The sequence below is a fragment of the Carassius carassius genome, chromosome 41 (assembly GCF_963082965.1).
Source record: "Carassius carassius chromosome 41, fCarCar2.1, whole genome shotgun sequence".
Lineage (NCBI taxonomy): Eukaryota > Metazoa > Chordata > Actinopteri > Cypriniformes > Cyprinidae > Carassius > Carassius carassius.
The window spans coordinates 9241961-9268871 of record NC_081795.1 but is presented as its reverse complement, the minus strand read 5'-3'; the positions used below and the strand labels follow the sequence as shown (position 1 = coordinate 9268871).

The 26911-nt window shown below is 35.9% G+C and overlaps 1 protein-coding gene across 2 annotated transcripts in view; it reads left to right on the top strand.

Moving 5' to 3' along the window:
* Positions 1-26911, top strand: part of LOC132123590 (RNA-binding protein Nova-1-like) — a 54377-nt gene that overhangs the window by 6464 nt on the left and 21002 nt on the right. The window contains exons 2-3 of one of the 2 annotated variants that reach the window (XM_059534324.1): positions 809-871; positions 5504-5647. In XM_059534324.1, the coding sequence (XP_059390307.1) occupies positions 809-871; positions 5504-5647 (207 nt within the window). The remainder of the gene's footprint in view (positions 1-808; positions 872-5503; positions 5648-26911) is intronic. The other variant, XM_059534325.1, reaches the window with a different exon arrangement.

Sequence of the window (26911 nt, the reverse complement as noted above, 5' to 3'; positions counted from 1 at the left end):
CAAACTTGGGCAGTAGATGCTCCACGTTTTAGAAAAGAAGAAACTGAGAATCTTTTTTTAAAACTAAACTGATTTTGGTTTACTGTATGCTTATTATAATGGAATATTCAAATATTAAGCTCAGTCAACAGCATTTCTTTTAAAGAAAATTAAATATTAAGGTTATGGTGAAACAAATTTTTTAAAAGGTCTTTAATTGTTCTGTTAATTCTTGTGTATTATTTGAGCTGTTCTTGTCATTTTTATAGTCATTTTAGGACTTTAGGTGTTATGTTGTCACTAATTAGTAAAACCGGATATAACTATAAAAAAGGTTACACTAAAATTGTGTTGACATGCATATTGTTTATGTCTGATGACTGAAACTAGTGAAATGGTGAGTATTTTAATGTTTACAGATTGCTCCCCATTCAAGTGCCTCACTCAAATTTGCTTTGTTCAAATAATTTATTTGGGGGACATCAACATTATTCCACAAGTGCTGTCAACTGAGTTTAACTAGTATTGAACCTGGAATAATCTTTTAATTCACAGCAGTTCACTGAATGCATTTTTCAAGAACACAGCCATCAGGCCATGATTGATTTAAAATAATAATGAATATATTAGAAACCGAAATCCCGTTACTGTAAACTTCATTATTACTTCATCCTCTATCTTTATCCATGCCATCAACATTCACAGGTATGTTCTTGATTAGAGCAGGAGGTTTAAAGGTAGACTCTTTCATTGTTCTGTACTTCACCTTGTTTTGTTTTTCTATTTGACATTTCCACAAACATTAATTTTCTCATTCACATTCTTTTAGAGAGATGCAACCAACCGGCCATCCATGATCCACCATTTTCATCAGATTTTGTCGGATTTCACGGTAATTTGTTTCATATTCTGTAAAAATTACATATAGATTTTCTTATCTGCGAGTCAGAGTCTACATTCATCTCTTTGCTGATTGTTTCTTTCTTTTTACTGCAAAGTAAACCAAAGTACAAAGTAAAATGTGTAACCTTTAAAACAGCCTAATATTTTTATGAAAATATGACGCTCTTAATATAATATCATGTGTCTAATGTGATGATAATGTCAGTTATAACACAGCTTCTTGATCCAATTTTATGACAAGACTTTTGTTAGATGCTTTTGAAGAGAGAGTACTTATGTATGCAGGATACACATTATTTATGAACCCTGCGCCATATTAATCAAGGTTAAATTTAGACTCATCCAAATCAAAAGAAGGACAGGCTTAGCACTGTGAGAAATCTGGGTCACTGCAGAAAAGCATGTATCTGTAGTGTTCTGTAGACACTGTTTGAACCTTCTGTTTATGATTAAAAAAATGGCAGTTTTTAGTATGTGAGTGAAAAAATCAGGAATTGTCATTTAGAGGTGTCTGCGAACCCATTTCTGAGTACATTTATTTATTTATGTCACAGTAACCTCCATTATTCCCTTGTTGTTTATGCAATTCATAATCTGGTGGCATCCAGTACAACTAGCGTGGCTAAATATGAGACTATACTTGTTTGGTTAGAGATACGCTTCATTACACATCCAGATCAACTGGGCTGGCCTGTGATTCTAATGAGATTACCTCTAGAAGACTTAAACGTTGTTAAAATCATCCCAGTCCTTACTGTTAGCTCTTTCAAAAATGAAAACACTGTCAACATTTACTCACTCTCAGGTTATTTCAAATTCAAATTAATTCAAATTTCTGTTAAACATAGAATATATTTTAAATGTATTTTCGTAGACAAGTAGACACAAAGTTCTCAATTTGTAATATGTGTAGGGCCAAAGTAAAGTGTGGGGAAACAACAGGGCTCAAATTAAAGTAGATTTTCTAAAGGCAAGTGAGAGAGAATGTTACATGCCCGGCCAGACAAGAAGCCTGATTAAAATGTCCGATACCAAAAATAACTTGGGAAGAACTGAAACTTGGCCACCAAATTTATTTTGCATGGGAATTGTTGTGATTTCATTGCATTCTGTGTAAACGCGACTGATGATGGATTTATGTCGATGATAAGGCTTGCGCAGCCTGTCTGTGTGAGAGAGAGAGACTCACGCAGAAATCAGAACAAATGAGCGCATCAGCACACACAGAAAGTTATAGATGCATACTGCAGTAGAAAAAAATTATATTTATAATATATTATATAAGTTAGCAACATTACACGACCAAGATGTTTTCCCGAATATCAACACGAATTGAATGTTACACTTATTTTATACAATAGTAGTTCAATGAGCAAGAAGTTAAAATTAAGTGACATTTTAGACACAATGTTGACTGTTTTTGCACGATTTCACAAACATAAATAGTTCCAATCAAAGCCACAGCAGAACTATTGTGTGTCTCCTAGCAACACACAGTGGAGTTTGTTACTGAATCAATCCACATGTTTGAACAAATCGAGTGAGTCAATGATTCAGTGACTCATTCATAAAGACAGTCATTTGACACATTTGCCTCTACCTACTGGTGGTTTGGTTTCATATTTAAAAAGTATCATTGCATTTTCCCCAACATTCCTTATTTGTATGTGCAAAAAAAGTATAAACAATTTTTTATTGTATAAAATGAATTATACATTTGCAATTTTGCAGTGTAAATGCATTAATGGCACCTCGGCTTCATCAAATATTCTGTGTCAATACATCTAATGCCACTTCAATGCAGCTTCTGTGTTTACTTTTTGCAATGGAAAAAGTAATCTGTAATCAGAATCGGCCAAGAAATTTGCAATCGGTGTATTTTAGAATGTTTAAAATATTGTTGGTCTTCATTTATTTTCATAGTATGAAAAAAATTCTATAGAAATCAAATGGGTACCAGAAACTGATTTGTTACCTACATTCTTCAAAAGATCTTCTTTTATGTTCAACAGAAGAAATAAATTCATACAGGTTGAGGGTGAGTAAATGATGACAGAATTTTCATTTTTGGGTGAACTTTTCCTTTAGAGAGGTAATTCACCTATAAATGAAACTCATTTAAATCACTGCTCTCTCTCAGGTCATTTCATACCTGTATGACGTAATTCAGTGAAACACAAAATGTTTTGAAGAATATTCAGACCACTCTATTTAATATATTAAAAGTGAATGGGCGACAAAATAACAAAAAAGCGCCAAGAAAGCATCATAAAAGTCGTCCAGTGGCATTATATCTGAAGTCTTCTGAAGCCATACAGTAATTTTGTATGAGAAACAGTCAAAATACATTGAAAATGTAAATTATGGCTGAATCATGAAGAATCATTTTGTTGAGTCAGATCTTTTCAATGAATCAGCTCATCCACGTCACAAAACCTGTGTGAATGATTCATTCATTAATCAGACTTAAATTCATTTCTCGAGTTCAATTCATTGAACCCATGCTCTCAACAGTAACTGGCTCACTGAAGGGGACAGTTGTTAGAGAATTACAAGGTAAATTTCAATCAATTCCCCACACAAAACTGACTGCTCTTACGGTCATCGATCATATTTCAAGCTTGAAAGCTCCAGTTCCGATTCATTGTAAATAAAAATACAGATTAGTTCAATATGTTGCTCCAAAACAGAAAAAAAAAACAGTTGTTAAATATAAAGTAATAAAGTAAGTGAATAATTTTTATTTTTAGTTGAACCTTAAAGCAAATCTGCTGTAGTAATACTATCCCTCTCTATGTTTTTTTGCTCAAAGCAGTCTGATCTATCACGTCCATCTTGTTAGCAGAACACTAACACTTCTCTTAATTTGGTTCACACATAACTACAGACATGTGTCATTACTTTGTCACTGATGCAGTTAAGTCAGGCCTTCGACCAAAACATTGTCCTTGTTGCCATTGTTAGTCCATTTGTTTTCCCAGCTGCACTCTGACATTAATAGTCTGTCCAGTAGTCTCTTTCATTTTTACCCAATCATCAGTATTAGGCTGCAAGTGCATGTAGCTTAGCCTAGCCATCAGCCTGTCTTGACAAGATAAACTGCTATTCCAGAATAACAATCTAATCTAAAGCGGCCGTCTTCTGGGAGCCGACACAGATTAATTGTGGTGGAATATTAAGCGCATACCCAAGCGGCTCAGACAGAAGGATACAATGTCATGTTAAAGTCACGGTGAAGGGACCATGTACTATGCTTCTGCTGACCTGGATATGCAGCAGCCAGGTAGAGCCCGACAATAGATGAGGCACTTTACTGCCCCACCGCTGCTCTACTTTCAGGAAAACCTTTGCTGACCTTTCTCAAGAGGGAAGTGAAATCAGGATGTCTTGTGCTACATTATATGCAACTTGCTATTCAATTGCTACTGCTATACAATACAATGTCTAGCTTTCTAGTTACACTGAAACTGAGCCTCATAATACTTCTGTTCAAATTCGCCTTCTCTTGCACTTACTTTGATTGATGTGTTTAACAAAATGTCCCTTATCTTTCCTACTTACATAACTTGTCCCACTAACCTATGCTAGAATTTTTGTTCTGCTCTTGACTATTATCGGCCCTCCTTAACTTAAGCATTAGTACTTGTGGTTCAGCGTTAATTACAACTCGTTAAGTCCACTGATCTTATTATAGTGGTCTTGTAATTCTTTGCTGGTCTAGTGTTTCAGCTTGACTTTTATTTATAGCTGCCTTCTCTGATTGCCTCTTAGACAATATGTGCGTTTTCTCCTAAGTCAGGCATTTAAGGCATCTAGCAAGAATGTAAATCTATGCATTGTGCAGCCATATTTTAAATCCACTGCCATTTAAAATTTGGACACACCTCCTCAATCTTTATCACTTTATTCTACAGGTCATAATAATAATAGGCCATAAAACCTGTGATGTAGCACAAATTGAAGTATGTGACTCATTTAGTGGACAAAAATGTTTCTTAAAAAAAAATAATTCCAAACTATCTTATATTTTAGCTTCTTTATATTAGCCACCCTTTGCTAGATTACACTCAACTAGGGCATTCAACCAGCTTTATGAGGTGCCACCTGGGATGCTTTTTAAACTGTATGTATTATTAAAGAAGTTCCTATGTATCCTGAACACTTGGCTCGACTTGTTGGCTACTTTTCATTCACGCTCCCAGCTCTAATGCATCTATTAAAAATGTAATTAAAATGTCAGTTATTTTAGTAATTTATGCATGTCCACAAAAATTGTTTTTTGCATTTAAGTGTGTTTAAATGCATAAAACAAACGTAAATGTCAGAAAACTTTATTCTGATTTATATATATTTATAAATCCATTGCAAATATTTAATAATTACAAGAATAAAAATTATTATTGTAAACATCAGATTACAAAAATGCTTAAATCTATTGAAAAAATATATATTTACTTAAATAATTCTACATATTGGATTACAGAAAATGATTTATTTTTCTTTTTAAAATCTGTTTTGTATATATTTATTATTCATTGTATATATTGTTATACTGTATGTGAAAAAAAAACCTTTGTAAATATAATACAAAGTTAATTTTTTTCTCTTTTTCTGTTTTCAGAGGAAGGCGAATATTTCTTAAAGGTGCTGATTCCAAGCTACGCCGCAGGCTCCATAATTGGCAAGGGTGGTCAGACTATTGTCCAGCTACAGAAAGAAACAGGGGCCACCATCAAGCTGTCCAAATCCAAAGACTTCTACCCGGGTAAGTCTGCGAATTCCAAAAAGCTTTGAAGGGAACCCTCATCAACCTCTTCTTGTTTACTGCACCACCATCCAGTCATTAAACAGCACACAAACTTTAAGCACCTGGATTACTTTATAACTAAATTAACCCATGTTATTAGTCTATGCTAATACATTACCAAAGGTACCTCGTTCCCAAAGACACTGCAACTCGTTCTTAATGAGAATCATATGGGACCCTGTCACCTTTGGGCTTGCGGCCACACCACATGGCCTTTATCAGAGCTCAGCTTGCAAAGAGTGCCAGATCAAGTGGGGACAAAGTGCCAAGAGACTCACATAGGAGCAAGTATGGAATTTCAGAGCTTAAATAAATGCTGAAACCACGTTTGAATGGTTCCTTTCCAGTAATGTTTATATTTAGAGAAAAAAAGAGGCATGTACTGTATCCGTGTGTGTTGGAATTTTTTTCAGATGTTTTTAGGGATGGGTTGACACAGAGGAAACGAAAAGTGGCAGGGGGCTTCTGGACTCTTCCTAAAAGGGCTTTGTACGAATTGCTCATCCTCTCATCGCTGGCACGTCCAACAGGACACCTCTGTCCCATTCCCCTTGGGATGTTGAGCAGCCATGCCATGGCAGATGCCAAATGCATGACACCTCCTATCCACCCCCCTTTCATTGGTTTTGGCAACCTTGAGTGCTCCAAAGTCTAGAGTGGGGGGGTTGCTCCTACTGAATTAACGGAGAGGAACGTACAGGAATAGTTGTTGGAGCTGTGTTAGGTTGTTTCAGTGCTTAATGGGGGGGGGGGGGGGGGTTCTTCCTCTCCAGTGAAGGGGGCATCTGTATGGAAATCAACTTGAGCTTTTCCTTGGGTGCAAGTCAAAAGATCCACCTGCTGTGCTCCTCTCACGAACTGTTTAGCTGGTTAGGGGAGAAGTGTCCTGTATATGCTGTATAAATCATATCATATCTCAGAATATAGAGTCTGTTATAGAAGCTGAGCCGGCATTTAATTTTGGACAAAGCAGCGCTGGCCAGAGACATCCATTATTTCTGCAGAATGTATTTTATTAGTTGTCTTCGCTCTAAATATAGCTTCTGCAGCATTTATTGGGAAACAGCCAAATGTTAAGTACACTGTTCCATCTTGATGACGCCACAAGAGACCGTTAGATTGAATGTAGTTTATATGTTGTGGTTTTTATTAGCATGCTACTAGCATGCAAACTCGTGCAATTTCAGAACATAAACTGGATGTTACAGTTAAGTGGCCACTACTTAAGGATTGTTCACCCAAAAAGGAAAATTCTGTCATCATTTACTCACTCTCATGTTGTTCCAAACCTGTATGATTTACTTTCCAAGTCATACTTTCCAAAATATTTTTGTCCATATAAAGAAAGTCAATAGGGTCTAATGTTATTTTGGACACCAGTGGTTTAAGTGTGTGGACAAAAAAAAAAGGAAATATGTTTTGTGTGTGTGTTCAGATTTGAAATTATATGTACAGAATTTTTTTTTTTTCCAGTGAACTTCACCTTTAAATTATGTTAAGTTAAATGTAGTTTATATATTGCCATTTTTATTAACAAGCACACAAATTGGGGATGTTACAGAATTTTCTTTTTGCATTTGTGTGTGTGTGTGTGTGAACTATACCTTTAATTACTAAAAAAAACCTTCAAATCAAATACTTATGCCAAAAGTCACATTTTAACACACAAGTCTCGCTTGATTTATCTCACAGCATTTTCTGATACAAGTCCAGAGAGTTGCATCATCCTTTTTTCTTTATAATTGGCCAGCACTCTTCCTCTCAGGTTTCCTGAGTGTGTGTATATTCTGACTTTTCCTTGTCCAAATCACTGATCCCCATCCAGCCTCTCTGTCCCTTTCAGCAGAATGTAGCACAGTATTAAAGCTCACTCCTAATCCAGCACCATGATTGCAGTTTTCAGTGTTTAATACCCAGAGAGCCATGCAGCTCTGCCCCCACACATTATCAACATTACTGATTTCTCAGCTGTGTAATCTGCTTAAGACTTAAGCTTTGTGGCCAAAAGATGAAAAGCTGCAATATTACATATCTAGGGGTAGAAATGTATTTCATTTTTTCTCTTTCTCCATGTCTTCAACCTTATTCACAACATAATTCATTTTTATCTGTGATGACCTTTGTGTTGCTTAGTCTAATTCAAGCTTAGTCATCTTGTGTAGAACACTTTTAAAAACTTTAATTATTTATAATTAAATGAATGCATTTTATATTGAAATTAATTTATACTTTTATTAAATGCAATTAGTTGAGTCCTTTTTGACATGTTTATGTAGGACTAGGATACATCTATATGTGATTTCATAATTATGTACATCTTTATATGTAATTTAACTGTATTGGATAACATACTATTGTTAAAATCAAAATCAAGTACTTTACATGTCATTTAGTGAGTTAGTCAACACGTCAAATAAGTGTACTTCTTTAAAGCATAGATTGTTAAAACATCCACAAAACATTTGCTTTAAAGTAAATCTTTTAATTTTACTATTATAAAGGGTAATATTTCCTGAATAAATATTATATTATCTGCAAATACAGTTTTTTTTTTAAATATACTTTTAAGATTTGAAGTTTTTCATAAGGGATGGTGTGTTTTAGTATACTTTAGTTTGTTTAAAACACGATTTGGACAGAGTTAACAGTTTACCATGTTAATACCATGGTCTTTGAGCTTTGAAGTACCTTATGCTCATAGTACCATATAAATACCAATATATATCAAAGTACACTTAACTCACTGCACTGCCACCATAGGAATTTTTTTGTAAGGCAGTGTTGTAGTGATGGGAAGTTCGATTCTTTTCCGCGAACCGGTTCTTTCGGACGGTTTGATTCAACAACGCACCCAAATACAGTAACAGCAATAATGTGCATAAGAGGATTTAAGTCTTGAAGATATAAAGTAAATAAATTAGGTGTCATCAGCGCAGAAACCACTATACATAAACCATTGCGATGTATTTGTTATTAAATGAACTTACGTTTCGCCAGATTGCCCCTTCATTCAAGCCCTCGGTTTACCCGCGCTCATAACATTAGCACAGAATCAGTTCAGAATCAAATACCAAAAGAATCAGTTCGGTTCAGATGCGCTGTGAGTCAGTTGGCTTCACGCTGAATCACACATGCGCAGTATCATCAGCTCCTCTGTTCTCAAAACAGACACGTCCGAAAGAAACGGTTTTGGTTCAGTGTACTGATGATCCGAAAACCGATGCAACCGGTTCTTGACTCGAGAACGAGAATCACTCTAACCGGCACGTGCTGCAGTTCAGTATAATCAGCGGCTCTACTCGTGTTCATGTTCTGTTTACTACAAACTCAATTTTTGAATGTGATCATTATTAACTATAAATACAGTACACATATTTCATAAATCATCCCTTATTCCTATTAAACATAGAGTCTTTAGAGTTCTTAATTATTGTCCAACTTCCCTGAAACCCCCTCTGGCCTATTCATAATCTACAATATACAGATTAGAAACATTCATCTTAAAAAAATAAATAAATAATAATAATAATAATAATAAAAATGTATATAGATCTTTTATCACATTTTCCGAAATACTTTACACGCATGCGCAGTAGCATCAGTTCATCGGTTTTCAAATCGGACGCGTCCGAAAGAAACGGTTTTCGTTCAGTGTACTGGTGATCCGAAAACCGATGCAACCGGTTCTTGACTCGAGAACGAGAACTGCTCCAGCAGAGGGCGTGTTCGTTCATCATCTGGCTCGGCTCGGTGTTCATCTTCAGTTCGGTCTACACAGCAGTTCAATCAGTGTACTGCTTGAGTAAATTAATTACTCCGGGATATTGGTTTATTCTGACTCAGAGGGAGTGTCAGTCACGTTAAAAAAGTTAACATCTTAAGTAATTTGTGGATTAATGCTTATTGGAGATGTGAACCGTTTCAAACGATTCAGTTCGATTTGGTGAACTGGTTCAACCGGTTCACTAAGAAGAGCCGGTTAAATTGAACGATTCGTTCACGAATCGGCCATCACTACAGTGTTGACACTTTTGAGGTTTATAAGTTAGCCTTTATTGCTACTGAATAAGCACACATTAGTAAGGGTTTGCAAGCAATTATGTGACTTTTGCTGTGTATTGGATTTGGTCTGTGCTGTGGAAAAGTGTGTCAAAAAAGCTTAAATGAATCACACTCAAGGAGTGTTATGTTCAGAAGGTGACGTTGTTTTGTAGAATTCTATCAGCAATGCCAACTGAAATTGTCTACTGCTAAAATGTCAATATGTCTTAAAGCTTGTGCGTTCAAATTAACCATTCAACACATTTTAGTGCTTGTTAATCAGTCTGTTTGTGCTATGTGTAAGTGCTAGCCTAAATGCTAACTGTCGTTAGCCTATAAAAACACTATTGTCAGAGATGGTGAGATAGTCGTCATCTGGGCTGTAAAGGAGTGACGAGGTACCCTTAATCCCGTGGCTTTGTTTTTCTTTTTCAAGCATGTGACGTCATTTTCTGTGGCCGCTAGCCCTCAGTGCTAGTCAGTGCCTGAGACTCACACAGTCAAACCATCTTGTACAAAAGAGCCTTGATTTCCAGAGCGAGTTTGACCAGTCTCATCATAGAGCGATATATAGAGAGAAACACTTAACGAGGGGGATGATGGGAGTGATGGCGCAGACAGTGATCTTGTAAATGATGAAGATGCTAGAACATCATAGTACATTTGCGATATAATTAGCATGTTGCCCACTTAGCGTGCTGACGCTTCCAATTAGGTTTGATTAGACTTTTTTCAGTGATCGTCAAGATCTTTAGAATGTGATGTCGCTTTCTGTCTGTCTTTCTTCCTTTCTTTCTTTCTTTCTTTTTTTCTGTCTGTCACCCCCTACACTTATGAAAAGTGTGCTTAATTGTTATAAACATGAATATAATTAACTGTAGTGTTATTTAATATTACATTAGAATATATATATATATATATATATATATATATATATATATATATTTAAGATGTATTAAATTGCGACTTCATCGTATCATGTTTAGTTACATATATATTTAAATGCGTGACATGATGTAAGTATATTTTAGTTTATCATAAATGTCTGTCTGTACATTCACCAATACACTTTACCAATAGAAGTCATTCTGAAATTACATATGATGCACTGTAAGCCTGTATGTCAAAACACAATCTTAAATTAAGCTAATTGCATTTAATATAAATTTAAGTGATAACTCATTTTCATATAATTGAAAATAACACAGTTACGTGTCTGAAAGCATTACATTCTTGCCTCACTTAAGTATATTGTTTTAAAGTATAGTATTTCTGTAACAAATACTAAAAATGCTGAAATATCTTCCTGCTTTACCCCCTCTCTTTTTTACCTCTTTCCTATGGGGTGTTGTACTTTCACTTCTTTAATGGGCGGCTTTTCATCAGATGTAATAGAAAGCCTCAGAGGGACCTGCCATTAATAGAACACTGCAAATTTATTCCAGGGATCAATTTTTACATCACGGGAGTGGTGCCTTGTCTTTTACTCCAGCCCTCCCCCTTGTCCAACCACCATTTCCAGTGCATCTCTTTGAGGCCTCAGCACAAATAGTATTGATCAGTCATGCCACTGCAAAGAGACAGCACAAAGGATCAAATTCACCATGCGTACTGATGAGAATAGCAGGTGCATTCCCCTTGAATTTGAAAAGCCAACCTCTTTCCACCCAGGAAATCCACTGACTAAATCACTTTGATAATTACACCTCGATTCAATAGTGTTGGCAGGGGATGTGGGTAACGAAATGTTAAATTCAGTCTTTCACTTACCCGCCTCAGAAACACTGAGGCTTATCTACATTAATTATCTACACAGAGGCATACCTACATTAAAGGACCTACATCAAAAATGAAAACTGTTATGTACTTACCCTCATGTCATTCCAAACCTAAATACCTTTCTTTATTCTGGGGAACACAAAAGAAAATGTATTGAGGAATATTCGGGTGTTCTTTCACTGTATGAACACTGAGAACTTCTTTTTTTTTTTATGTTCCAAAGAAGAATGTCAGTTTTAATTTGTTGCCCAATATTTGTCATTATTTAATTATTGCATTGGCCGTCAATATTTTTTTGGCAGTGCAAACAAGACACACATTCTCCATCTTCATAAGTTTACAAGAATAAAAGTAGCTAAAGTATAAATATTTTATTTTCTGATTTTTTTTTTCAAGTTTCAGTTTTTATATAAATTCATTCTTAAATTATCTTTAATTTCATAAATATTATAGTCAAATTAAATATAAATCTAATTGCAGGAATTGTTATGCCAGTGTTTTTTTATTTAAATAGCATGATATATTTCAGCTTTATATTGGCCAGTGGCCACTCTTGCGCTCTGAGATATCAACATTGGCCATTAATAAAATTCATATTGAACAACCAGTAATGATATGGTCTCATGGGTTGAGTAAGGGTGAGTAAATGATAATTTAAGATTTTTTTTTCCCCGAAGACTATTCCTTTAATCTGCCTCTTTTTCAGAATTTTATAAAAATCTGCTGAATTGACAATCTTTGTTTAAACTGTGTTATAATCATCAAATCATTCAGAATATTAAATATGCACACTCAAGTAGCAGATGTATGGAGCTTTGTGAACATCGTCTGTTTCAGTTCCATTAAAATCATGCAGCATCAATTTAGTCCGAGGCTAGTATTTCACACACAATAGTGCTTGTTGTAGCGGACAATCATGTAATACGTTGTGATTGTTTTTAATAGTTTCACATGGAAACGGCGAAAAAACAAGTGAGCTGGCGTCAGCCATGAGAACTCTGGCCAGTTATGAGATAACGGTAAACCATTTTGTAGATCTGAGAGCCTTTAATCCAGCATTCCTGTAGGTCTGAGCGGCGTTCCCTGTTTGTCATCCCTCAGACTCTGCATCATTAGTCCAGGCACTGAGTGGGCGAAAGCTTATGGGCACAGAGCTTAGGACCTCAATAACTGTCCCATGCTTGGGCCATGTGGGGAATAGTGGATTCGGACAAGGAGGATCTTGGATTTGAGAGCTAAAATTATCCCTCCAAAGTTTTGACGCATCCGTAAGTTTTTCCTGTGGTCTATATAATTACCTCTGTCACTGAGCTTACAGCTGACACTCTTGTCATCGCCCATATTAGACTCTGAGTTATGTGTGTTTGAGTCTTTGACTGGGTATATCAAGGGATTTGAGATATGTGTGACGGTGCAGTTATGTCTGATCCCTTGGAAACACAGGGACAAAAAGATGCAGACATGGAAAGAAGTTGAGAGGGGAATGACACAGTGAAGGGGGAGGAGTGATTGAATATCCAGTTGTTTAAATGCTTAATGATGTGTCTTAACTGTGTAGGACAAAGATGAGTGGTGGACCACTTTTAATGACAATAGAAGCTTTTGACATAGTTGAGGACACAACTCCTCAAGTGTGGGGGAGGGGCAGGCGCGCAGGCTGGTCTCCCATCTGCCTGATGAGGTGTTGGTGTGTTTGTGTGTGTGTGTGTGTGTGGGGTGATGGAGAGACAAAAAAAAAGAGTGAAAGAAATAGGAAAACGGCAAAAGTGAGAGTGCTGTGCGCCATCTGTATCTGTATCTGTATCACTAGATACACATAGACAATTTTAATGGGCAAATGTTTGAATGTATAGTTTACTGCATTAAATAGCTTACGATGTAAAATGTAATATTCATTTTTTTATTTAATATATTTTATAATCAAATGTTTACCTGATATACAATTTTATGTATGTCTGTGTATATATATTTATACACTAACATTGTAATATATTATCCTTATCTAATAAATATATAAAAAAACACTATATGTGTGTGTATAGATAAATAGATAGTATAGATTATTTAATTATTAGATAGTATTGTAGTTGATAAATAAAGAACATATAAAAACATAATTGGGGAGGGGGGTAAATGTTGTTTAATATTTGTTTTAATTGAATATATTATGTTTTATATAGTTAAATATTACAAATGTCTACTTTGAATATGTTTTATATATTTTATATATTTTTATATTTTATATATTATCTAATTTATATATATATATATATATATATATATATATATATATTAGGGCTGTAGCTATCGAATATTTTAGTAATCGAGTATTCTACCAAAAATTCCCTCGATTAATCGAGTAATCGGATAAAATGTGTTTTTGCTTAATTAAAGTGCAATATTAATTATGCAAGAGAAAATAAGACTTCTGGGTCTCTTAAAATGAACAACTAAGTTTCCTTTTTTAGAATTTTTTATTTTTTACGTACATCAAAAATAAACATTTAATTATTACCCATTGTTTCTCTGTCTGTACTTGTACTGTGAACAATGACAATAAAGTTGACAGATGAATTAAGTGCATTTAAGTGCCATTCAGTTGGGGTTTTAAATAAAGCATTTTCTGAGATGCACATTAAACACATAAAACATTAGTTTAATTTATTTTTTAATTATTGAAAATTTAGCAAACTTAACTTTTTGGTACTAACCCGCGATAAAGAAACTAAACCGGACTTTTATTTTGACAGGTTGACGTACCTTTACAGTTCTGTGTGATGTGACGCTAGTTTTACTCAAATCAAACGGTCAAATGCTCATGAAGTGACTGTCAGAGCAGTTCTGAAGATGTTGTTCATGTCCTTATTTAGTGAGACAGCAGACGCTGAAATTACCGGAGCGTCACGCGCGCTTCAGTGTGTAAATAAACGGAGATGCGCTTCTGCGCCATTCATTAACAGAGACACGCAGAACATGCAGGATTCATATTTAAATGGACTGTTCCGGCCTAATATTTACAGATATTAGTCCATATCGTGATTTGATGTAAGTGCCATGACATATTTTTGATTAATTCATTCAAAATTTGGCAAATTCCGTGCCATTTCGCGTTAAACTGTAAAGTCCGTTTTTATGACTGGATTGCGCGATTCCCTACGTGTTTTCTGCATCTTGGAAATCATAGGGCCCTAGTTGTGGTATGCCAGCTCTATCTTGTAATGGACACACGCCACAATGCTCTCTTTACGTTTGCCCACGCCCTCAAATCAAAACACTGCTGACTCCTTGTGTCTCCTTCCGCTTTGTGTGTGACGTAAAATCGTTGTCACATTAAAAAAAATCATCGCAAAAGAACCTTACGTGAGCGTTAAAATAAATTAAAAGAGGCTTCGAGGCAGAGGATACGGAAGTTCTAAGCGGCCATGCTTTATTAATTTTTTCCTTTTTGTTTTCTCGTTATAACGACTTCATTTTCTCGTTATCTTGACATAACGAAAGTCGTTTTCTCGTTATAACGACTTAATTTTCTCGTTATCTCGACATAACGAAAGTCGTTTTCTCGTTATAACGACTTAATTTTCTCTAATAAGTTACAAAACTGTGCCAGCAGGTGGCACTATAGACCTGAGTTTAACTGGGGTGTTGTACACTGTCCACTTTACTGTACGCGGACCTTCCTCGTGATCGCTATAATTTGTGCAGTCTTGTTCATTACTGACATTTAATTAATTCATAAATGTTAAATGCTTTAATCAACATGATTATTTTGTGTATTAAGTTCTTGCTAGATGCATGAGTTTCACCAATGCGTTCTGGGTCATAAAATAACTGCTTATCAAAACCAAGGTTGATGTCACTGTATTCTTTTTGCACCTATATCTTTATTTGTGCTTCTTTTAGGCACATGATTAGGTAGTTAATAAGCGGAAATGTTCTGTGTATCTACAGTAGGACAGGCTATTTGTGATGTGCTTTTTTTCCTTATTATTAATCTTTATTGTTAACCATATTGATGAGAAATGTGATGTATATGTAAAATGCATAGGCTAATTTAATTCAGTTTTGTTCTATAATGTTGTAATGCTTTTTTTTTCTGCACACACACACATACACTGCACATGAACAATCTTTTCAAACAGAAGCTTGTAACGGACATGATATCTGCCACAGCATATAATGACTAATAAAAATTACAAATTATATATAATTTTATTTCAAATAAATGGAAAATTAAAAGTGAGTTTAATCCAAGCAGCTCAAGATCTTAGAATAGTTCTGCATCCTTCTGAAGGAACTCCATCTGTGTTCGCGGTGTTGTCATTTAAACATGTTACTTACAAAAACAAAACGTTTGGTGTAATGTCTCTGGAAAAATCAACAGTGATTGATCAGCCTTTATTTATTTACAGTATTGTAGACGTTATTACCTAGGCGAAGCAAAATTTGCTGAAATATATGCTACAGTAAGAGCGCCTGCATGGTTGTCCATCAGATGCCTGTCAAAGTTGAGTTCGTTACTATAGCAACAGTAAAACTGTCATGTCGTTATAACGAGAAAACAAACTTTCGTTATGTCGAGATAACGAGAAAAATAAGTCGTTATAACGAGAAAAACGACTTTCGTTATGTCGAGATAACGAGAAAATTAAGTCGTTATAACGAGAAAACAGAAAAGAAATAAAATTATAATGCATGGCCACTTAGAACTTCCATAAGAGGAATTTGCCTCGATCATTTTTTGTAATCGAGTTACTCGAGTTACTGGAGGAATCGTTTCAGCCCTAATATATATATATATATATATATATATATATATATATATATATATATATATATATATAAATGTTTATCAATCATAGTGAACAGCAGAGGTCTGTAACTCATAGTAGTGATAGTAGTTGTATCGAACGAGTCCTGTTTCCTATAAAACTGCATCCTGGGTGTCAGTGGGAGTCCTGACGTGTTACATAAGTGGGCCTGTCTCTGTGCTTTTGTCTGAGTCTGTCAGTGGAGTAGAGATGATGCATATGTCAGTGGGAGACAGCCATCCTCATCTCTTGCTGCGTTCATTCTGTCATCTGCTGCACATTTTATGATGAGCTCATCAGTAAAACCCACTCCCCACTCACCAGTAAAACCCATATATATATACTGATTTTAATAAGTAGATAAAGAAATTGATTGTGTGATGCTGAAATAAAATGGCTTTCCTATTTACATTTTTTAAGAATTTTATATTAGTTAAATAATAGTCAAATATTTTTGATTGTTTGGAAGAGACTTCATTAGATTTGTGTATATTTTGAATTTATCTTAAATATTGTTGAATAGCATATTATCTTTTTTTTTTTTTTTTTTTTTTTACTATTTTTTGTGCTTTATATTGGTGCATGGCAATAATTTTTTCAGCTTTCGTTATTGTAAACAAAAGCTTGATAAACCATAAATTATTTAAAAATCAGTCTATGTGCAACGCGACTTGTAGCTGTGCGCAAGGTGCTCAGGATCTATCCCATGAAGGTGGTACCTCTCCTGGGGTTTGGTGCAGAACTGACAGGGGCGACACCCCCACCATCCCCCTTTGTCACAGACACACCCTCCTCCCTATGGTTTCTCACTCCCCCCTTTGAGACAAAGCATGCTTTGTTAGTCTCTACCATAGACTGTATAAAAACATGGACGTAGTGTCCGTGACGTCACCCGTAGACTCCTGAAGAGAGTTTTTGAAGCCTAAAGTGTGCAGAGCGAGCCGTCGCCATCTTGGCAGCGTGTCACCGCACGACTCTCGACTTAGCTATATAGACCAAAATAATTTTTTGCACCAGGCTGAAAACCTGAAAACCAGGCTTTTTTCTGCTGTAAAGTTGGGCATTTTAACATGGGGAGTCTATGGGATTGACTCTCTTTTGCAGCCAGCCTCAAGCGGCCAGTCGATGAATTGCAGTTTTAGTCACTTCCTTATTGGCTTCACTAGAGAGAGCGGGAGGTTGCCGCTCGGTCTCTACACTCGGTTGCCGCAGAGATGGGAATTAAAGTGACGGCTCCAGAGGCAAGAGGTTCCCCTCTACCATCATCATTATAGCCATCTTTCTCTGTTTCTACATCAAGCAGGTAGACAGGCGACAAAGATGTCTCTTGCTTCTGTGCCAATGTCTCCCTCTGGGCTTGGGGTAAGACAGATGCGTTGTCTGAGAAAGAGGGAGTCAGTGGCAGTAAGGATGGATACTCTCACAGTCTGGCCATGCGAGAGGCCACAGATTCCCACATCCAATCGCATAGCGGCAGGGCCTCCATTTTGAAGGGAAAAAGCAGTGGCAGGTGTCTATCTGCTCTCATTGACCATTTAAAATATAATGTAAGCAACAATCTTACTGATAAAATATAAAAAAAGTCATTTTTTTAAAATTAATATTACATTATTTAAATATATATATTTATTTTTGTTACTTTTATATAAAAATTATTTCAATATTTTTTCATTGTTAATCTGTTGTAGAATTTAGATATTTATATAAAAAACAATTTAGTAAATGTTATATAAAATACATATTACAATAAAAAATAAATTGTAATTTATTTGAATTAATTACTACATCAATTAAGGTGCTTGTTTTATATATATATATATATATATATATATATATATATATATATATATATATATATATATATATATATATATATATATATAGTTTTGATGTCAACTTTCTTATTTGTATGTTGTGGCATTAAGATATTTTTTCAAATAAAATAAAATTACATAAACAATTTTGATAAATATTATTTAAAATATATACTGTATATTAAAAAGCATTTTTTGCTTTAAATGTACTTTAAAAAACAGTACAATTAACAAGGTTCTTGTTGGATTTCTAAACTAAACGAATACAGATACAGATCTCAAAACTGACAATAAAACAATTACTATTGATGTAATTTAAAAATATACCATTATCATTTTGAGTAACACAATTAATCTTTTTTTTTATTCAGATCCTTATCCCTCAGAATAATTATACAGAAGTAATCTTTAATCAAACATCTCCATGTTAATCAAGCCATTTGATTAATAATTTTTGCACTGAAGCACAATCAAAAGACATTGGGCTCCAGCACATTTCTATAATCGCAGATTCACCCCAGAAACACCTGGCTTGCTGTGGCATTCCCTCGTGTTGCATAATAAGGTTATACGTGCAAAATCATTTAATGCCTGTGTCCTGCACTAGGCCAATTTACCATTTGCACTGAGACATTTGGAGCTTAAATAAGAAAAGCCCCTTGCATAAGATTAAGACAATGGAAAGCTTGAGTGTTGTTGGTGGGTCTCTTTTTGGTGCAGATCCAGCCTCCTTGCAGAGGGGACAAAGCTCCCCCTCTGTGCTTTAACAGCCTCTAAAGGCAACGAGTTCCGCAGCTGCCTCCCGCTCCGCCCATTTGCCTCCCAAAATCTCTAATCCCCACTGAATGACCCCCGAACTATCTTTCCCTCTCTCTTATGCCACCTTGAGCTCACCAGACTAGTGATTCATTTCTCATTCATCCCCCGTCAGCTGTCGAAACGTTCCCTTCAACACACCGGCTGTATGCTCGTATTAATTGCAACAGATCGGCCATGGATAATTATCTTTGACCCCTTTAGCCCTGTAGGAGTAGCGTGTGTCATTGCATCAACTATGGGTTAGAGAGCATACATTTAAGAACTTGCGTGCACAGATATCCAAATGTAAGACCGCTATTTGATATGTATCCGAATGCGGAGATGTAGTCTTGTACAGTCTGTTTGATCATCTTTTGTCACTGGAGCGTATACAGTAGGTTGGCTGAGCTGTTTGTAGGTCAGCTTTGGAGCTGGAGAGAACAGTTGTTCCTCAAGGGGACCTCCTGAGATGGTCATGTGACCATGGCCTTGTAGATTTATGTAGCGTGAGGACTGCGAGGGGTGCAGCCCATTGACCGTAACCAATTGTTTCCATCACTTTGACTTGGTATCTTTTGTTGTTTCTGAAGATACATCTGTACCTTTATTTTTTGCTATCAACAAAGAAAACATACAAATAATATATAATACTATAATAAAAGTAAATAATGTACAGTTTTGAAATACATTAAATATATAGTGTTATTTCAGTACTGAGATACTATTGTAGTCTTTTTAATATTTTGAATAAGATTGTATATTGCTTTCACTTTAATTTTATTAAAGGTTAGTAATTCTGTAATTAAATAATTTTTGTGTTTCTGTCATTTTTTAAGGTTTGGTTGTTTTAAATTGCTGTATAGTTTTTTAATATTATTTTTTTATTTTTTCAAATTTTGTATGATTTATTTTAGTCAAGTAGCCTTGTAAACCAGCTGAAATAAGTTTTTATTTTATTTAATTTCAGTTAACATTTATTTCTTAAATATAAAATATAGTGAATATGTACATTATATAAGATTGTTGTTATTATATACGTAAAATATTTGTATATATTTTATTGCATTTCAATTGCATTTCAACATATAGTATTTCATGTTAACCATTTTTAATGGCTTTCATTTTAGTTTTAATGAACTAAAAAAATGATATAATTATTTAAGATTATTATGTGTATATACATAATTTTATATAAGACAAAAAGCAAATGTATGAGTGATGGCATATACCATAGTATATGAATTTGGCATTGCCACTGCACTCTTGTGTAAAGTAAAAAAAAAAAACTCTTTTTAGAAATTCTAAAGCTAATATCTTGACACCTCTGTGATAGTAATTTCTGGCCTAGAGTCAAGGGAAACAAAGATGCAGATTATAGTTTACTACTCTTGTTGCAGCCAAGCTGTATGATGTTGCCATTTCAGTCACATGAAACCTTCTACCGCAGACACAAAGAAGATTGCTAATTGCTATTTTGCTGATTGCTAATTGCTATTTGCTTCTCAGCTATCGCCAAAGCCAAATGTTCCCCAAAACGTTTAGTTGATGCACCACTTGGGCTTTCTCATAAAAGATCAAGCAAATAAGTGAGAACAAAACACCTCAAAAAGATTGATCTTTCACTTATTCCTGTTTGTCTTTAACTACTGAGCTCTCAGTTTTCATGCTAAAATCTGAAGCGGAATGAGGAAGATCAACACGTGCACTGAAGACTTCACAATCAGTGCTTTCAACCTTCGTACCCACTGTTTCACCTCCCTTGCTCACGCTGGGCAGGTGCAGGCAGAGGGGGCAGCGTTTCAGAGCCTCCTTTTGTTAGCACTTTACTGCACAGGGGTTGGCAGGCCAGTGCCGTGAGCTCCATGCCAAATTTCAGGAAGGGCGATGAAAGCCAAGTGGATTGTGAGGACACCCACACCCTTTAACCGTAGAAACAAGTGTAATGCTTCTCTGTTCCTAACGGGGAGCTTCTTCATTTGGAGTAGCATTTGCTAACTCCTGAAACTCCCTCTGCAGAGCTGGATAATAGCTCTGGTTACGTGTGCATTTTGGCAGCTGCAGCAAAATGAAACTTCTTCTTACCTAAGGCGGCCTAAAGGGGCTTTGGAGCTGAATCCTAATTGTACAGCAAGTCAACGACTCCATAGAGCTGCTCAAGCTGATTTCTGTAATGATGACCTGAGGCAGTGTCATGATTGTCCCTGTGCAGAAGGCTTGTGCATTGTTCAGAATTACATTTTTTTTTATTTTAATTCTTAAATACCTTTTTATGAGATCGCAAACAGGATGCAGAATTGCAATTTAAATTTGAATGTAAGGAAGTAGATTTAATTTTTTTTTACTTAAATTTAAAGAAATACATTTAAGGTAGAAAAGCAAAATTAGACAATTGCAATATTGCAGTGTTGTACTGCAATCAAATAGGAATGGCAGAAGACTGAAATGGTTGGATTCCGGAAATAAAAATCCGGAGGTATTTCCTCCATGGGGAAATAGGTTTTTTAACGATAACTTGTAAACCGCTAAAGACAGACCTATGTGAGCTAGGTTGTTAATTGATGATATATGTCCCCCAATATTTCAACTTATTTTTTTAATTCATAATTCACCTCGTAGCTGATCTCGTAGCTGATTCATGTCTTATAACTCTGTAATGAAGATTTGGGATCCCTATAAATCCTTATGGGAAATTTTGGAAATGGAAATGGAAATGGAAAACATACTTTCGTAACCCATGCTGCTGAAAAAGTGGGCGGGCATTTTTGCACTCTAATCATTAAATTTCCTTTTCCTGCTATTCCAGTTCAAATTTCAGTTCAACTTCCTGTGGGGTGTGGCCAATGCAATTCATATCCGCACTCATGAACTGAAGAGTAGCCAATTCTTCAATTCAACCCAACTGACTTCTGAGAAGTGACGTGGCTGTTACCAAATCACAGTTTTTGGACCGCCAGCTCTTCATTACAACAAACTCATTATCTCTGCACATCTGGACATGCACATGCACCTCCATTCATATATTGGCAATTGCACTCAGTGTATGTTCATTTCAAACACTTTGTTTCTCTGCGTGCCTGTCAGTATATTATCATGGCGCTCAGAGCCTTCGAAGGCAGTGGGGGTGTCTCATTTTCAGGTTGACTTCTTCAGCCTTGCTTGGCTCCTCAACCCCATTGCCTCACTCGAATTCCAGCTGTATGAAATGGGGAACAGATTGTGTGCATGATGTAAAACGGCAGGCATTCTACTGTTGCTATGGATAAGGTCATCTGTTGAGTAAACTCTGGGCAGATTAATACACATTATGAAAAGTAGAAAACCGAACAATACAAATTAAAAAAGAAAACTCTTCTGGTGGTCTCTTCTAGCAACCGAAAAATAAGAAGTTGGTGTTAAAGGGTTGCGATAAGGAGTGGGCTGGAGACTGAAACTTGGTTCAAGGTTTGGAGACACTGAAAACTCTGATAAAGAACCAGAGCAGAAAGCTGGCTCTGGATCTTCAGGCATGGGCGCCTCAATGGGCTCGGAGGAGATGACTCACAGGCCAGTGGAGGAGGCCCAGACCAAAGAGGACTCTTAGCAATTAGCGGTGCATGGACATGACAGTGTTGGGGGAAAGTGGCCGCAGGTTTGGATGGTCTTGTTGTAGGTTGTTTGGAGCAGCCATGCCAGCTGACTCAATCTGCCTATCGTTCAGGCGGACAGTGTTTAGACATCTTTGATGGACAGCAGGCAAGCGGAGACAGGTGTGTGTTGGGCTCCGAGCACTTGTGTGGAACCCAATCCCTCCGTGGGGAGATGCGCTCAAGGAATTGAGCACACTGAGTATGACGACGGGAAAAGCATTTAGATGTAGATTTAGGAAGGAAAAGTTTTAAGGTTTGCAAACAGGCTAGGCTAGCATTCTGATGTTGTGGCAAAAATGGCACGTTTTCCACATTTGCTCAGTATCATTGTACTCGTTTAGCTTTTCTAATATGATTTTTAATTTTTTGATAATGTAAACACAATCTTCCACTCTCATTAGTTTGCAGTTTATGGTGAGCAAAATGTGCTTAAGTTGCTAGTGCAAGCCCAAGTGTTTTTTCTGAGATACTCAGAGTTCAGCTCATTTTGCAGATTGAGCTCTCTGTATTTAGTGCTATCATATTTTAAGGGACAGTGTTCATTTTCCAAGTTAAAGGACAGTTGAAGGCTAGCTAGCTGGTTTTACTCAAGCTGAAACCATTCAAACTGAAACATAAACAAAACTATATTATGCAGGCAAGTGATTTTTGAATTTATATGCATTTTCTGACACACACACACACACACACACACACACACAAAATAAATAACTCATGTGAACTGTGTAAACCAGAGGGGGAACAAAATTCACCAAATCAACAGCTCTGTGGTTTAATGCTTGAATGCAATTGAAAATATCTTAATATATAAAATCTTAAAACAAATATTGTAATTTTAAAGTCTTGATCTGCAAAATTATATAGTATATTATTATAATTATTAAATACTTTTTTTATTTTACATTATTTCAGTAATAATAGCTTTCTGTATTGATTTGTTTAATATTTATCTAGCTAATTATAATAATCTTAACAAAGATAATAATAATAACAATTATTGTATATTTTTGTATAACAGGTTTTTCTTTTTTTTTGTCCTTATATGATCACATTTAGGATTATGGGAACACTGTAAATTAGAAATATTTTAATGGCACAAAAATCCTTAAGTATAAATCGCAGACATTGACAGACATTTACCAAATGGCTTGAGAGTTTCGCTTTTGTTATGGGGCAAACTGGAAATGTGATGATTGTGACAACTTCTCCATCATCTTGCTCAGTTTTCTCCTTTCTACAGCTTCATTATTCTTGCTAAAGGTAGGAAGCACAAAAGGAGGCAGAGGAGGGATCTCAAATGGGTCGTCCGTTCACAACATACTGAATTATGGTGGCCACTGTATTACTCTGTTCTCTATAGCCTAATGTAGATGACCATCAGTCACTGTTTGAATCAGTTGTGCAAGCCTGGAATTCACACCAGCTCTGGTTACCACACCGGCCTTTGGAGACTGCAGATGCACGCTGGGATATGGTGGTGGACAAGTCATTATTTGTGTGTTCGAATATGATAGAATTCCTGCTCTTGTATCTTAATTCAAGCATGCTTAGAAGTGAATTGATACATGCTGAATAATGAAGGTGTTTTTTTGTGTAGGTGTGCGACGAGCAAACATTTGAGAACATGTGTGTATTACTGCATGTGCATGTGGCCGCATGGGTCAGACATTATACTCGAGTTAGTGCGCGTTCAGAATAACAAGCCGTTGTGCATGCGTTGGATCTTCTTGTATTTGGCTGAGCAGTTGTTTGGTTGCTTGCTACAGCAAGTAAGCTGGAACAATGTGCTAACTAAACATCCACAGGAACCTCTTGAGGATAGATGGTTTCGATAAATCTTCACAAACACAGATGCAGTGGATTTGCATTGGAGTCTCAGTCCCGGTGTTAAATGCTCACGACTAGAAACAATTAAAAATATACATAATCTTTCACAAGTGTGGGGATCTGTCTGAAACCGTAGTCTGTAACACTTGAAATCATTTCAGCGCTAAATTCATTGCCTGTAAAGCAGGGTCTCCTCTAACAAGGAGCAAACACTGAAGCATCTATGGATTTTACACCTTCTCCCCCTGCCCTGCAAGGCAAATGCAACGTTTCTGTGTAAGCGTCAACAGTCGTAAATCAGGGGACACTAACTCTTTTGAAAGCCATAACTCATACAGCTATCGATGGTCCAAACGCCAAAGTCGTCAGTGTCAACTGAAATGCTGCTCAGACTAGTTTGTTTTACTTTCATTTTGTGTGTTTGAGTTCACGTTGAGAGAACTGTCTGTCAGTATGTGATGCGTTCGTCCAGAAATAACATCACATTCTTGTTTGACTTTCTTGTATGCAGCAGATTTATGACAGTAAATAGCTGGTTGTGATCTGCGGTGCTTATGTTTGTGAAATGTGAGTTTAAAAAGCGAGTCACATAGGATTACATATTCAGATGTGTCTTTTGAAACATTGCATTTTGACAGTTGTGTCCCTTTCTTTTTTCTGTCCCTTGAGATTAACCATTTCTAAATGCAGTTCCCTCTTCAGAAATCTGCATATCACACCCGTGGAGTTGGCCATGGTTGCCTCTTGAGTCATTTCCTCATCAACACTAAGTCAGTGCCTAAACTCATGGACCCTGCTTTTCTATTCATTTCATATGTGAAATGTAAGAAATATATGTATGCTGTCACTCGGTTCTTTTGTTAATAACATGAACTATTACATGAAATGGCAATAAAATGATCGAAATTAGCACACATCTGCGGAGAAAAGTAAAAAAAAAAATTTAAATTTACATTTTAAGACATTGCACATTTTGGGGTGTTAATAGATATACACTACTGTTCAAAAGTTTGGGGTCTGACTTTTACATTATGAAAAATTTCAATTTCTATGCATCAAACGATACTGAAAATGTATCACAATTTCCACAAAAATATCAAGCAGCACAGCTGTTTTCAACACTGATAATAATAATAACTATTAGAATGATTTCAGAAGGATCATGTGACCCTGAAGGCTTTGCATCAGGAATAAAAGTAATTTTAAAATATGTTACTTTACATTATGTTACATTATTTTAAATTGCATATTATTTCACAATATTGCTGTTTTTACTTTATTTTTGATCCAAAAAGTGCTTTTCAAAAACATAAAAAAACGTACCAACTTTTGAACAGTAGTGTAGGTGGACTGCACATTTTTAACAAACAGTAATATCACACATTATTTTTCATATTAAAAAGATTTTTTAAAAGGATGTTTTTATTTTATTTTTAATTACGTTGTGCCACATGTATTGTTTTTCAGCATCTTGCATCATGAACACCACTTTGCAAAACGTGTCTTGTAATCCTTGCACTCTTTTTACCCCCTCAGCTGTTTTTGATGCAAAAATGCATCCTGTAAGACTCACAAGAACATTACGGTTGTATTTCAGTTAAGAATTGCTCCAGTGATGAATTTTACGCGCTGGTCTGGGAGCTTGATTAATTATTTATATATTTGTTTCTTAAATTGACAGCCCTAAATTCATCACATTACATCTAAAATCCATAGATTACACAATTTGAGGCAAATATCAGCTCTTAAGCGAAAGTGGAAAAGCTCCCAGGAGCCTCTGAAATAGAGAGTGGCACATGGCAGGAAAGTTTAAGGCTACCTCCACACAAAGCCAGAGCTTTCCCTATCCGATCGTTATCCATCTCAAGAAATATCCTCGTCCACACAAAACCACAAAACGATGTAGTATACATGCCAGACCAGCATGTGGCGCTGTAATTCTGCCATAGAGATACACTAAAAACGGAGAAGAAGACATGGACTATGCTCATAAACCCTGTGCGTGATACACATACAAACATGGAACAATACATGTATTAATCTGTGTTAATGTTAGTTAATAAAAAGACAATTGTTCAGTGTTTGTTCATGTTTTTGTTGCTGTTACGTGACATAGCGGTGTCTGATTAGGGGCGAGACGTTTGCTGATGAATTAATCGTTTCAGAAAATATACGGATTCACTGTCCACATGAAAACGCAACGCTACTCTGGGACCCGGTTTAAAAAAATATCAGTTTCATTCTCCCAAAACGCTGGATCTGTGTGGACAAAATGCCTATACGAAACAAAATTTATGCGTACAGCGAAATGCTTCTCCATGTGGACGGGGCCTAAACCCCCCACCCCTTCCCATCTCTCACCTCTTTTTTCTTTCTTCATTTTTCTTTTGGAGAGTTTAGATTCTCTCTGAGTAATGTTACCCCTTCCTTCCCTCCTTCCGTATTGGTGGGTTGGACATGTTGAACGAAGAATCTCTTGCTTTCCCTTTTATCGCGGTGTCTTCCTCACTGTCTCTCTCTCTCTCACTC